Consider the following 14,631-nt stretch of genomic DNA (forward strand, 5'->3'; position numbering starts at 1 on the left):
TCTACCCTGAAGACATCTTGATGCTAGAAAGCAAGGAAATATTCACAGCAAAGGAGTAGAATCTGTAGCGAGAAACAGGTTATACCACTGCCTTGTTCCAAAATTAAAGGAAAAAAAAGAGGACAAATTCTACCCACACATTTAAGGAATCTAACTACAGGGTACAGTTAGAAGAGGAACCATAGAAGGAAGAAATTCCCAGAGCAGGTGTACAAAGAGACACCCTCTGAAGCCTGGCTATTTCCCAGTCTTCAGAGGGCTTCAGGGCATGAAAACATAAAGGTTGTCCTGGTTGGCTTAAATTAATTATTCACACCATGATTATACACAGGCCACAAGAAGATGAGAAATGCTACAAAAGAAAGGCACAGCACCCAGAACAGGTAAGAAGACAGTCAGGATATGGCACCAATTTTATTAAAAGGCTTTCAAGCCTTTCAAGACCCTGGGGATAGAAACACTGGCCAGCGTACAGTCTATGGATGCTACAACATATCAGCCTGTAAGTATGGAATGACAACAAATAACAATAACTGCAACAAAGTAGTGGAAAAATAACTTTTACAAAAGTAAAATCAGTGGTCCAACATGGCTGCTGTAAACAGCATAGGAACAACCAATCATTATGACAATAATAATACTTAAACATAACGTTTATGTTTGGACTCAAAAAAAACAAATTAATGTAATTCTGAAATTGCTGTTAAACAAGGGAAAAAGATAAAGACAAAAACAACATAATGAAAAAAAGCAGCTTTCAAGTTTGTGAATTGTTTGTTTGTTTGTTTCAACTAGAGACAGAAGTAAAACCAGAAAAATTGCAGTGAAGTAACTACAGAAAGAGGGAGAAAAACAGACTCAAGGTAACCACAACAGTAGCCATTAATTTCTTCTGGGGTCCACAGCAGAGAACAACTGTGAGAAGTGGCCTGAAACAGAAAGCCTTTATTCAAACAGGTTTTGTTCAGACACTTCTGCTTAAGGAGAAGAGGAAAGCAGGGAGCACCTAAAACACTTGTGGAAATCAGCAGTGGTGTCACTTATTCTATATGTCAGGATTGAGACAAAGAGGAATATTTCATTGCAGACCTTGAAACACCAAGAGAAGCATTGCACATAGATCAGAAAACTGGAAAATCAACAGGGCAGTTATTCTCATAGCAAAATATCTGACAGACCAGACCCGTTGTGGTAGTGTTGCAGCAATTAAAGGTGGGGCAGGTGAAAATTGATTATGTCAAAATGTGTAAGGACCTGGTGAGAATTTAAGTGACACAGGATGAGCAGAAAGATCAAAACTTTGCTGCTATAGACAAAGCAGCACCAGAATGTGTTTACTGCTTGGATGAAAGCCAAACCAAAAGTGACATTAAGAATATAAGACAACTGAGAAGATAATAGCAGCCAAGCTGTTAAAAGTGGTTTGAGGTGTGGAGGAACAAAAATTCACAAGTTCCACTTTAACTCTCTGAGATTTTATTTGGCAGTTTCCTCCTGTGGTGTGACGGCCCAAGGCAATAGGAGGTGGATTTGTTAAATAAGAAAGGCTCTTTCAGTTCTGCATCTCCAGAGACATCAAACACAAACATAAAAATGGGCTACAGCAGATGGAACAATGCACAGTCTGGGAAAGCAGAGTTCTCACTAACAAGGGTGAGGAAGTACTTTCAGACTTATTTTAAAAATATTGTAATTAGGTTACAGACGTAAAGAGCCAATAAAGCAGGGAACCTTGGTGGTTCCCCACAGAAATTCTGACACTAAAAACAAGGACTGCTGACTGAGAAGTTCCATCAACACGTGATTTGTAACACTAAAAAGATCTCACAGAAATACATCAATGAGCACAAGATAAAACTTCTAAAAGAAGCTTATGGCAAATGTGATCACTGAGCATAGGAACAATTATAAAGGCTTATAACAATTATAAAATGTTATGTTATTTGAAAGATTTATTTTCATTGCTCTGATTTGTGTTCACACTCAGCCAGATAAATCTGGAATTAAACTGACTAGATGCTTCACAATACTATGCAGTTTGCATTCTGCTGAGGTTATCAGAATAGATAAGCAAGCCAAAGGGCCTGGATATTTGCTAAAGATCCTGAGACCTCTTTCAGAGAGCCCTAAGGTACTTCCTGAGCACATCTACATGTTTACTGGAGATAGGCAATGACATCTAGCCACAACAATCAATTTTCTAAAAACTTTAACTAAGGAAAAGACAATATTGATTAATTACTAAAATTCCCTCTTTATCTGTCCACTCTTTTACTTTTTTCACTTCATTCCATTCTCAAAAACCCACATTAAAAAAACAACAAAAAAAAACCAGAAAAAAAAAAACCCTCCCCCCCCCCCCAAAAAAAATCAATTTTGAAGTGTTTACACATGACAAAAGTAGCCAAGCCACAGCTCACAAGCAATGCTGTATCCTTAGGAGAGATAATGAGTGACAGAGCTGGGGGAAGAGTATCAGTAGTAAATATTTAAGAAGCTTGCTTTCTTTCTTTCAAAGACTAATTAAAAATTATGTAAAAACCAAGTACTATGAAGACTTCATTTTGTATTTATCTCACTTCAAAGTTGCCTGCCACTTCAAACACATTTTAAACCTTTTTTTTCTTCCCATGAAGGTGACTAACATCTTTTAAATGCCACAGTTGTGTTGCATCTGAAGAACACAAAAGATACGTGAGAACTGGCTAAGTCAAAGGCATGACACCTTCATCTGGGGAGTCAAACTCTGGTTCAAATATCGTGGCCAAACAGCATGAGCATTTCATTCTCCTAATTTGTTCTAAAAAGCAGGCACTGCAAAAGCATGTTGACAGAAAAAAAGCAAACAGCCAGTGTGCCAATACCCCAAAGAAGCACAGGATCACTCTGAAAGGCCCTCAGTGATGCATGTGTTTTTTCCTCCTGCTTTCATTAACAGAAATGATCCAATGACTGAAAGAGGAAAATAAAGGGACAAAACACACAGGCTGGAACAAGAAAAAAGGCTACAGACTATTTAAAGAAATCAGATGTTTTTCAGTGTACTGGACTTGCTAAAGTTAACCCTTCCAGTAATGAAGAAAATCTTCAAGAAAATGTCTGTTGCCAGAGATTCTCTTTGTGTACCATGGCAAACAAGCAGAGTCCTGTAAAACTGCCAGCCTCAAGAGGAAGAGGAGTAGAAGCCAGAAAATTAAATAGCAGCCAGTCGAACTTTAATTTCAAGAAATGTCAAGTTACACTGAGAACATCTTGTAGCACCCAGCATAAAGCATGCAGAGAGCAATACTAAAGCAGAATAAACTTGTTTAGCTCCTCCCTGCATCAGAGCTGCAGGTCCTGCTGATCCAGCAGAACTGGGATATGTCAAAGACCTATCACAGCCCACACAATATCCATGTAAGAAAACTGCACAAAATAGATAAAATTATTTCAAGGTATGGAATGGAATGTTATACATGGAACTGGTGCAAACTACAAGATGCTCTTCTTCCTTGCCAAAAAAGAAAAAACCTAAGGTGTTAAAAAAAATTTAAAATAATATTAAAAGCACCAGACTCATCTGAACAATAACCAAATGAGCTGTAGTAGGCACAGCAGGACAGGCTAACCAGTATTGCCTGCAGACACCTTACAGTAGGTCTTACTCATTAAATTTTCTCTAGTCTTAGTTTAATTTCCTCATACTGTCAAAGGAAAAGAACTGCGTGTTCTAATGCTATACATGATAGGTATACCCAACTAGCAATTATTTTTAAAAGCTGCTTTGCTATAAAGACCTGAAAATATCAGGATGAAGTGTTAAAGCAGGCTTATGGCTGCTTCACCTATTTAAGGGTTGCTAATAACAGCAGTATGAGCTATAGTGTATGCTTTGGGAAGTATCTTTGCAAGAATCCAGTTGAATTTTAATTCAACTGGAACATGTTTTTACAACAAAAAGGTATGTATTAGCAAATAACAGGTATCAAATTAATGGGAGTGTGATATTGTTTAATTGTTGGGCATTTCACTTGATTATTTAATTGTTTATATGCAAGAAGAAAAATTTTTTTATGAACAGGTAGAAAAATAAAATCTACCTGTGGAACAAACTCTCATCTAAAGACGTCATCTGTAACGAGTGAACATTTTCATTTCAAGTGGCAAGCCTTTGTTAAGCCTTCCATCTCAATGGGAAGAGAAGACTCTAAACTAATTACCCAAACTGGAAGTGTAAACTACATAAGACAATTATCTAAGTTAAAAATTTGACATTCAATTTGCAAGAGACATTTTTACAGGGCTGATCTCATGAGAACAGAAACACTTTTGTTTCAGTTATCCAAAAGAACTTATGACTTAAGCAACTGATTATCTGCCAATTATGGTGAAATAGTTAATTACAATCCTCCACCTCCACTAATTTTAAGCAAAAACCAGTAAACTCCACAACCTGTCGCCAGCACACGAAGTTCTGCAATCACACTCATAACCAATAATCTTTTAAAACTGCACTTCTTCTAGCCTAATACTTTTTGCATAAGATTTCAGTTTCAGAATTGTTTTGATTTAATATACATACACAATAGCAAAAATTTTGGATTTGATTTTGCAATAACTCTAAATGTTAGTGAAGAAATCCCAATTTTAAAGGAGTAAGTGGTGTTCAAAAAGCATGGGCTAAACTGTACTATATGAAAAGGTTCTGGCAGTAGAACAGTCTACAGCTGCGACATACCAACACTTCTGGCAAGAACTTGATGTGTGCTGATGGACAAAGAAAAGCAGACTAACCCCAAATGTTTACATAAAACAGGACAGCTCCATCATCTCTGTTTTAAAAACTGTAATTAATAGTTTCTGTAATATCATGAGCATCGATTACAAGAAAACAAACTGATCAAAGAAAGCATCAGCTCTTATTGTATTCAAAACCTGACAGAAAATAGTTCAACTAACTCCAAGTTGATGCTTAATATACAAGAATTTTTTATCACAAGAAATGTACTGAAAGCAACCAATCAGGCTGTTTTTTCTCCCCTTTGAGTTTATACATCCCTAACTGTTCTTGAAGCTGAATGCTGAAAAGTACAGGCAGGGCCAATTGCAAAAGCACACTGCTTTCAAGGTAAAAGTACTTCTTGAATATGTTGCAAATGTGTTAAGGTTTTAAATGGTATTTTATAATACTCCTACTCGGTTTTAAGTTGCAAGATCCATATTTTCTTGCTGAGGGGCACAAAACTTACCAAGCAGATAATCTTGCCTCAACTTGCAAGAAAGTAAATCAAACATAAACAATGTAATCGCCACTCTACAGGCTTTAAAAAACCAGATCTTTAAAAACCAAGCTACAAATTATCTTGAGAAACCATGATATTAATTTTCCATTATTTACAATCCTTTTCATGCAAATGGTATCTTTATAGCATTATTGAAGAGCCATGAAAGGGATCTCCAAACTTCCCAACGTTTACAGTGCACACATTTCACATTGTCCTCAGAGTTGAATTGATCAGCATTGCCTCACAGCAGGCATGAGGTTCTAGTTTCAAGAGTGGGGATCCTCCATGCTCTTTGTCACAAAACAAGCATGTCCCAAACCTCATTTGGGTCAGTTGCACTGACTTCAGTAAAATAGTACAATTAAGTTTGCACTGAAACTTCTGGGATCTTTGACATTGATTTTTTTTTTGTTGTTGTTCAAAGGTAAATGGCAGAGTTTTTGCATAAAACAATTACAAGAATTAGGAAGGTTTATTTACTACTGGTTGTCTCAACCAATGCAACAATGCCTCTATGACGAACCACTGTGTGGTGACAGACAGAAAATGAGTCATGAACTGTGCCCTAAAAAAATAAATGAGACTCCACAGAAAACCATATGTACAAGCATCATTAGAACCTGAACCACTACCTCGCAAAAAAACCACATAAGCTGGTCTTGTCGTACATTTTTACTGCACGGCTTTCTTGTACACAGAAATTTTCTCAGGAATAGCTGTTGCTGGTTCCCAAGTGCTCAGCTGTGACGCTGTGGACACCTGCACCCCTCTGGAAACAGCCATTTTTGGTGTCCAGCAAGAAGAGTCTGAAGTGACAAAAATGAGATATCCTAGAGACTGCTTAAAGAGAGACTAAGCAATTGCCAAAACCCAAAGAATATATCAAATTAAATAAGCTCAAAAGCTTCAGTAAATTAATCCAGTCTACTTGGTAATACAGTCAAGTAAACAAAAAAAAAAGCTGTATGAAGAACTCTAAATTAATAACATGAGGAAGTAAAACACCTACTGAAGTCCTAGGATAATTTCAAAGCACTTGTCTTGTCAGAACTTTGTATACACAGAGTTCTCTTCCCTTGACAAGCAATTCATACAATGCCTTAAAAATTGTCATTATGTACACTTAGAAATCTCTTTTAAAGAGGCAAAAGAGAAAACTCATAAACTGTATTTTATTCTTTTTGTTTTGTTTTTTTTTGTCCTTTTAAGCAGCAGGAGACCAAGCATAGATTAGAAATGTTGCACAAGATCTTCATCTAAAGAAAACCTCACCAAGAATCACAGTTACCATTTCACTGAGGACCTTAGCTGAGCCCTTTAGGAGTTGCATCCTGTGCTAGGTACAGCCCTGTCAGGTAAACAATTCCACAGCCAAGAGCCTCCACAGTTTGCCACTAGTATTTTGCCAAACAATACACAACAGGGAACCCACCCACACTATGTAATGCAGACCCATGATGTCACATTTTAAGTAAAACTAAACTATTTGTTTCCAGCACTGGAACTAATGTCACTGAATTGTACCATTCCACAGGATAAAAGAGTCAAAGCCAAAATGGGATGAGTTAAACTATTTGTTTCCAGCACAAATGTAGTCCCTGTTTCCAGGGACTAATGTAACTGAATTGTATCATTCCACAGGATAAAAGAGTCAAAGCCAAAATGGGATGAGAAGTCAGACATGAAGAAAAAAAAATATTCCTACCAATCTTTATCTTACTTGTATATCTAAAAAATCTACATTTTCCATCTCTGCACCATCAATCTCTAACCTGACTCTGCCAAAAGACATATATTTCATGGGGAAGGAGTCCAAAAGCCAAAGTAAAGACAGATTCTAAAATACATTGACCCATACTCATTTATATTAGTAATTCCTTCCATCTACTTTACTATACATTGCATTGCAATGCTTAGATACTTTACTACAGTGATTTTCTACTGCTGTAAAACACAGTAACTTTAAGAAACTCCATTCTAAATTTTAGTTTTGCTTGAGAAAACCTGTTTGCAATTAATTATTTATGTGTATTCCATGGTTATTTGGTCCCCAAATCTTTTTGCAGCAATATCACTCAAAGCAGCTATCTACATACACGGGACATTCACAAACAAGATCAAGGCAATGGCAATATCACGATTACATTATGTTTTTTGAAGATAAGGAAGCTGCTTAAAAACAGAAAAAGCAAGGAATCAAAAGTATTTTCCTTCCAAAGCACTAATTATTCCTACCAAAACACACACAACAAACTGATTGATGCCTTGTACTCAGGGGCTTAAAGCTCTCAGTGAACTAATATGGACATCATTACTGTGTAAAAACACATTCCTGTTAGAAATTACAAACACAAGGACACAATGTGTGTAGGTACCTCTACATAGTGACTAGAAAACTGCCAGTGAGGAGGTACAAAGAACTCAAAAAAGAGGCTTGTTTTGATGTATTTAACCTAATCTAAGCCACATCTGAGTGAGGCTGAAAGAACAGCACTTCTTCATCCCCTTTTCAGTCTTCTCTTTCTGTGTTTTCTTTTTAATACAATCTGCTTACATGAATGAGCAGAGTGTTTGTAGAGTGCTACTACTGGAGGATCCAGAAGTAATTATTAAATTACTAATTCTGAAGTTGCTGCCTAGCAGAAATCTGTACAAAAGCTATTCTGTGCTAGATGTGCAAAGACCTGCTATGAAATTCAGGTACACATATGAAGTTCAGTACGGTCTGGCCAATAAATCTTTGAAAGTCATACAGTTCTCTTAACTCTCAGAAATGAAACTGGACCCTAAACTACTTTAAAACAAAGACTCACAGTGTTTTCTTTCTCATACTTTTGATTTAGCCTAAAGGTATTTCTTTAAGGCAAAGACAAGGAGGTTACATACAGAAAACAGCTTACTCAATCACTGTAAGCTGTCATCACACTTCCACAAAACTTAATGTAAGAAAGTAAATAAAGGTTTTCTAATTGGTAATCCCCTTTTATTTATTTTTAACTAAGTCTATTTATTTACCAAAAGAAATTTCAGATCATACTTAAACCAGTATCTGTATTAGCAGTACAGTGTTTTAAAAAGAGCCATAAGTGGATTTCATAATTATTAAATTTGTAACAGTCTGAGACTGGAAGCATATCTAAAGCACTAGTGTTTTAAGAACCTGCTTGCTCAATTGTAAAGAGTTAAGTCCTTTTATCATTGTCATAATGAGGACCTTCATCACTGTAATTTTGATTACATTATACAGAATATCCAAATTTTAGAAAAGTTGAAATTAAAAATGTTTTTGTATCCCAAGTATGACCAGCAGGAGCACATTTATTACCAACTGAAGTGGTTTGGTCACTGTTTATTGTTTGGGGGTTTTTGCTTACTGTAATGTGGTTTATCATTTATCAATGTAGGAGAGACATACTGACATTGAATAATATGTATCACAGCTGAGGTCACATCATTGCCTTGCAAAGAAATTAACAGGACTAAACACATGTTCACATTTCAGCTATTTCCTGTTCATTGTGTAAAACATCAATCTAAACTGCAGGAGGAATTGCTGCAGTTTATAGAGTACAGTTGGTTTTGCTATGAAGTATTAGACTGCAAAAAACAGTGGAGAATTTATTCAGCTATAGTTGAATCCTGCTCAGAGGGGCAAGGACCCCCAGCAGCAGCAGGAGGCATGTGATGCATGAGAAGGGATGCAGGGAAGAGTAGAGGAAGTGCTTCAAATTGCTGCAGCCTTTTCCACACTGGCCACAAGTCAGAAATCTGACTTAGTTGCTCAGCGGTCCAAATAAAATCCGGGATAGTACTTCTTCTCCAAGTATGGTTAATATACTGTAAGCAGAGTATATATTAAAGGACAGAAACTTCTTGCACTGTAATAATGGGAAAATAGAGCAGCTCCATAAAGAGTTACAGGGAATGCCTCCAATCAACCCCCATACTTTTCATACTGAACACACTACAAAAATGCAAGGAAGAACACTTAGTGCTTTAACTTGCCAGAAGTGGAACTCCCATTCCACATCACTTTTTCCTTAACAAAGGAAACTTAAAATTCAGTTGAATAACAACAAAAGTAGTATTATTTTTAAAAAAGGTATCTGGTATAAACTAGATAGCATTAATTCAACCCCAAACAGAAACTACCAGAATTCCACACAAAGCTGGAGGGGGCGGCCACTCAATCCTCCAATTATTCCTCTAACTCCTGACAATAAATTTGAGCAAAGAGGCCTTCATTCACTCATATCTCAAAAAAATGAATTGAGAAAGTCCAAGAGGAAAGCTAGAAATGATCCAGTCTAAATTACTGGAGTCTTGATATAGATCACGTAGCTCAAACTTCACAGACACTGACAGAGTTGTGAAATTATTCTGATCTATATGCAAGTCCGGCCAAGTTTTGGTCACAGACTCAGAATTGTCAGATTCAGGCCATCTTTATGGAAATAAAACATTGATGCTGCCATCAGGAACTGAAATGTGACAGAAATGAACCTCTTAATAAAGTTACCATGGGTAGAAGACAAGGCAACAACCCTAAATTCCCAGGCCATGAAACCAAATGCCACAACACAAACATGAATAATTTCAGAAAGCAATTTACAAAAATTTAAAATAAGATAGGAGAATCCCTTGAGCAGTTCAGAACTATCCATACAGTCTTGAGAAATATCCTTTTTATGACACAATGAAAATGATCCTTGACTTTCACAAACTCTTAAAAATAAGCAAACAATAAACAAAAATATCCAGAATACTTTTACTTCCTCATAAATAAAAAAGGGAAAAAAACTTCCATTTACAGTATAAGATTGGCGTAAATTCATAAGATATTCATAAACTTCATGAAATGTCTTTAAGCAGTTAGCTAAGATTACTTTCTTCTTTCAAATCTTACATTGAACAAAGCTACTAATTTCAACTGGCAATAACATTATATATTACAGTACTCTTAATGACTGAGGAATAAAACAAACTGCTGTTATTTTTCCATTTCACTCCTAGAATTTTGTTTTCAATTATTTTAACTGCTAAAAAAAATGAAGTCTGTAAAGTACTGTCAGGAATCATCACTACAGAGAAATTTAAAGAATTAATTCCATAACTTGACATTTTTCCATAATCCTTAACTGATTCATTTGCAAGTACTTCCTGTAATTAATTTTTCTTTCTGCATACACTGCCTTTGAGAAGAATATCAAGAAGCCTTTTTCTCCTTTACAGAGGCCTAGGGTTATTAGTTATCCTATGCTCCCTCTACTGACTGTAGAAGAAATGGCCTCCAAGCCTTTTAACACGCTTCTCTGAGAGAACAGTTTAGGATTTGATATAATGATTCAAGGAATTAAAAAAGCATAAAGTACATTTCTTGGAGTGTCAAATCCTTGTGCAAGTCAGAGCAGAATATCTTTTTCTTCTTTCTAAGATAGAAGCCTCAGAAAATAAAACTTTCCCGTAGCATCCATGCTATAAATGACTACACAAGCCATTTATGATACCCTGAGGAAATTTCTTCACAACGTTTCAAGGGTATGAAAACTTCAAACTTCCATTTCTGGTGTAGTTTTTAGCAATAGTTTCTTATAAACTCCGTTGTTTAGCTGAATCCACAAAAACTACCTACAGTTTTCTTTACCATCCTCCTGTGCAGGACAGTAATCTACTACCAGTGTGACATGAGCACCATATTTACTTTTCACACTTTGAAAATAAATCACAAAATGACCAATGAGATATAATCAAAAAAATACATTTTGGAAAGTTTCCCAAAATTAAGGAAGGTCTTCTTAGTATACAACCTCTATTATCCTGAAAGGTGAACAATCTTCAGGAGAGCTTACTCTTTTGCTATTCTTTTACTGAAGAAAAATGAGTCATCTATTTCTTTTTATAAAATGTCTCTTGGTAAGGATAATACTGAATGTCTCTCTTTATTACATGAATCATAATAGAAGATTTAAATATCGAATTTCACTGTTACATCTAGCAAAATCTATTTAATTTGTTGTGCTGTACATTGGAAACAAGTGATTTCATACAATAATGACCTCTACATCAAGAAACTAAGCCTTTGTTATTAGACAACTTATTAGATACATTCACACTGAATGTGAAAAGAGGAAAAAAATCAAAAAGCCATGATGAAATATAATTCCTGAATGTCATACAAAGACCTCTATCCCACTGAGCATTAACAACATTCAGGTACTTACCAGATCAATCAGACTCTCCTGGATTCTGTTCAGCGTGGTGCGTAATCTGCTGCTACTGAGGCCCAGTCCTGTTGATTCAAACTGGAATAAATACATTCTACTTAAGTTGGGAAAGGAAATCTCTTTGGTTTAAATTTTAGAGTTATACAGCAAAACTTGAGCTTGCAAAGACTATCTACAACTTACTTAAAATTTTAGCACAGAATCATAACCACACAAAATGAAAAGAAAATCAACAGAGCTCACAGCACTCAACTCTGCACTGGTATGAGGAATGACCTAAGTATCTTCCATGAAGATGACAGTGTATCATTCACTCCAATAAAAGATCCAGTATCTTTTATTGTTATAATTATGTATTTAATTGCAGGACTCTAGATTTTCTCATTTGGGTGATGAGCCTGGAATGGTGCCCCACAACAACATCTCTGAGCCTTGCATTCACACCACACCCAAGTCAAATGGTTTTCACTCCTCTTTCTAGCTATACAATCTCTTGTAATCATCAAATATATATCTTGCACCAATAAAAATTATAACCACTGATATTTATAAACAGTCATTACTTAATGTCTACAAAGATCTACCTCAGAAATGTGCAATCTTCATGTTAACGGCTCAGGAGTGTATGGGGCTGATGCTCAGCTGGGATATATAGTTATATATATACACACACATATATAAAGCTACACTAATTTCCTGCTAAGTGCAATGGATTATACCAGCTGAGGGTATGATTTAACATGCATAATTATTGTAACTTATCTTCCACTGTTAATAAAACCCCCCAACAAATTAATACAACAAAGAAAGTGGAAACAAACTTGGGACATGTAACAAACACAAATTTAAGTTAACAACCTGGAAGGATTTGAATACAGTTCTGGTATGTGATTCACACCAAAAGGCAATTTGCTGAACAATATTTAGGGCACTGTTGTACACTGCATTATTACACTTTTTTTCAGTGGGCTGAATCAAGGAAGGATTATTTGAATTTACGTGACCTCCTCCCCTCTGTTTGAATACAGACAGGTATAATTTAGGTCCCCATTTACTGCATCAGAAGTTTCCAATTTAAAATGTCCATCTGCCCCAGTCCTTCTATATATTAAATGAAAATTTACATCTGAGTTGAATTCCCACTGGAAGTACACTCTTGATGAAATCTAGAACCTGATCTAGGAGACATGTTCACAAGAACAGAACCTCATGGCTCCACCATGAACATTTCACTCATCAGTACAGCTGACTCAATTCATACAGTTTTTTGCTATTTCTATTTGCAGAACTATAGATTTTTAAATTCCATAAATTGATGGCCTAGTACGGCTAGTAAGCAGAGCATTAAACAATTTTCAGAGTAATTCTGTTCATCACCAATTTTATCTCTTATCATTAACCTCTTATAGAAATTACCTCTTATAATAACCTCCTATAGTTATTTTTAAAAAGTAAGTTTATAAATTAGTGCAATGTCCTGTCAAAAAAAAAATAAAACTCACCTCAATTTGTTTCTGCTAAGGAAAACTATTTTGTGGCATGTTCATGAATGTCTTAAATTTTAGTGAGTAAATTTTAAATACAGGCAATTTTTGAATTTTTTTCTTGATCCATAAGATCAAGATCCTTGAGATAAGGCAGGCTTAATTTGCAGCCCACAAATAAAAAAAAGTTTTGAAAGCAATTCTGGTTACAATAGTGTTTAATTTTTGGCAGTGAAGAAAGCTAAATGCTGATTACACAGGATAATGATTTGAATAAGGTTTGAAAGCAGTGACAGCATCATGAACAGACATAGAACTCAACATTTATATTTTAAATCCCTGGTTTTCACTGAGCTGGCAATGAACTCTGTAAAACCAATCACCCACTCTCCTTATACGTGTACTAACATATACCAAATAACCATAATATTCACAAAACTTTTTAAACATTTAAGGAAGTTATACCAGCAAACTATAAGAATCCCATTTGACATTATTTTCTGAACAAAAATAAAACAGGAACTCTCTAAGTGGTCTAAATCACATACCATCACCCATCTCTAATTTCTAAAGGTTTAGAAACACTATGGGGAGTGAGGACATTTAAGCAGCATTACAAGAGGGTTTCTTACAATCATAAACCTTTGTAAGCATTGTGTTTCCCATGGAAAACAATCTGTCAAAACAAATACTAAGCACAGTACAAAAACATCACAATTTTACCACCCATTTGCTAGAACATTTACCTGCCTAGCACTGTGCTGTTCTCTGTTAGAAGCACAGAGTGAGGAAGCTGGTATGGGCTTTAGAAACACAAAACAGAAGGTGTAAAAAAATAACAATAAATGCAACACAATGTGAATAGCAGAGCAACTAAGCCAATGGAAATCAATTATCTTAAGAAAATAAAACAAACTAGACCCCAAACAAACAAACAAACAAAAAAAACCACAAAAACCAACAAAAGGAAAAAACTCTCCACCCATCTTGTAAACACAAATTGCAAATAAAGTTGTCCTGCCAAACAGTTCAAAACGTTTTAGAACCATATGTTGAGTCTGAAAATTCATTACAATTTGCCAACAAATGATGATGGATTTGGAACCCCTCGATACTGTTACTTGTGCAGTAATTTAGGGGCCAAGATATGAGAAGTTGTTTTTACATGCAGCTATTAAGACAATTCTATTGACAGCTGATCTATGTTAGGTAAAGACATTGCCAACAAGCATTTTTTTCAACTTCAAGATCACTCAAAAAATCATTGTTTTCATTAATGCAAGTAGTTTGGCAGAAGAATGCTAGATATGAAAAAGCATCTTTCAAGTTTCTTAAACTTAAGTTACTGCTTAACTTTCACGGTCCCCTTTTCCTACATTTGCTGTTCATATGTAAACTAGAGAAATACATACAGAAAAATTCAATCACCTTATACTGTCTAGGATTAAACCACCCTCCTTCTGCAATCTCCTTTGCTACCCACTTTCTACCACTACTTCTAGGTATTTCACATTGTCTTTCCTCCTTTTCAATAGTGCTGGAAAAAAGAATAGAGAATCTATCTATTCAAATCATACTATGATTAATGTCTCACTGACAATAATGCTCCCAGTACTTCCTTCCCCTATTGCTGATCTAATCAGCCTTTTCTTACTC

The 14,631-nt window shown here is 35.5% G+C and overlaps 1 protein-coding gene across 1 annotated transcript in view; it reads right to left on the bottom strand.

Moving 5' to 3' along the window:
- VPS50 (VPS50 subunit of EARP/GARPII complex) overlaps window positions 1–14,631 on the bottom strand; it is a 78,199-nt gene that overhangs the window by 10,632 nt on the left and 52,936 nt on the right. The window contains exon 22 of the mRNA XM_039707349.1: window positions 11,489–11,569. Coding sequence (XP_039563283.1) covers window positions 11,489–11,569 — 81 coding nt within the window. The remainder of the gene's footprint in view (window positions 1–11,488; window positions 11,570–14,631) is intronic.

The sequence above is a fragment of the Passer montanus genome, unplaced genomic scaffold (genome assembly GCF_014805655.1).
Source record: "Passer montanus isolate IOZ18808 unplaced genomic scaffold, ASM1480565v1 scaffold10, whole genome shotgun sequence".
Classification (NCBI taxonomy): Eukaryota; Metazoa; Chordata; class Aves; order Passeriformes; family Passeridae; genus Passer; species Passer montanus.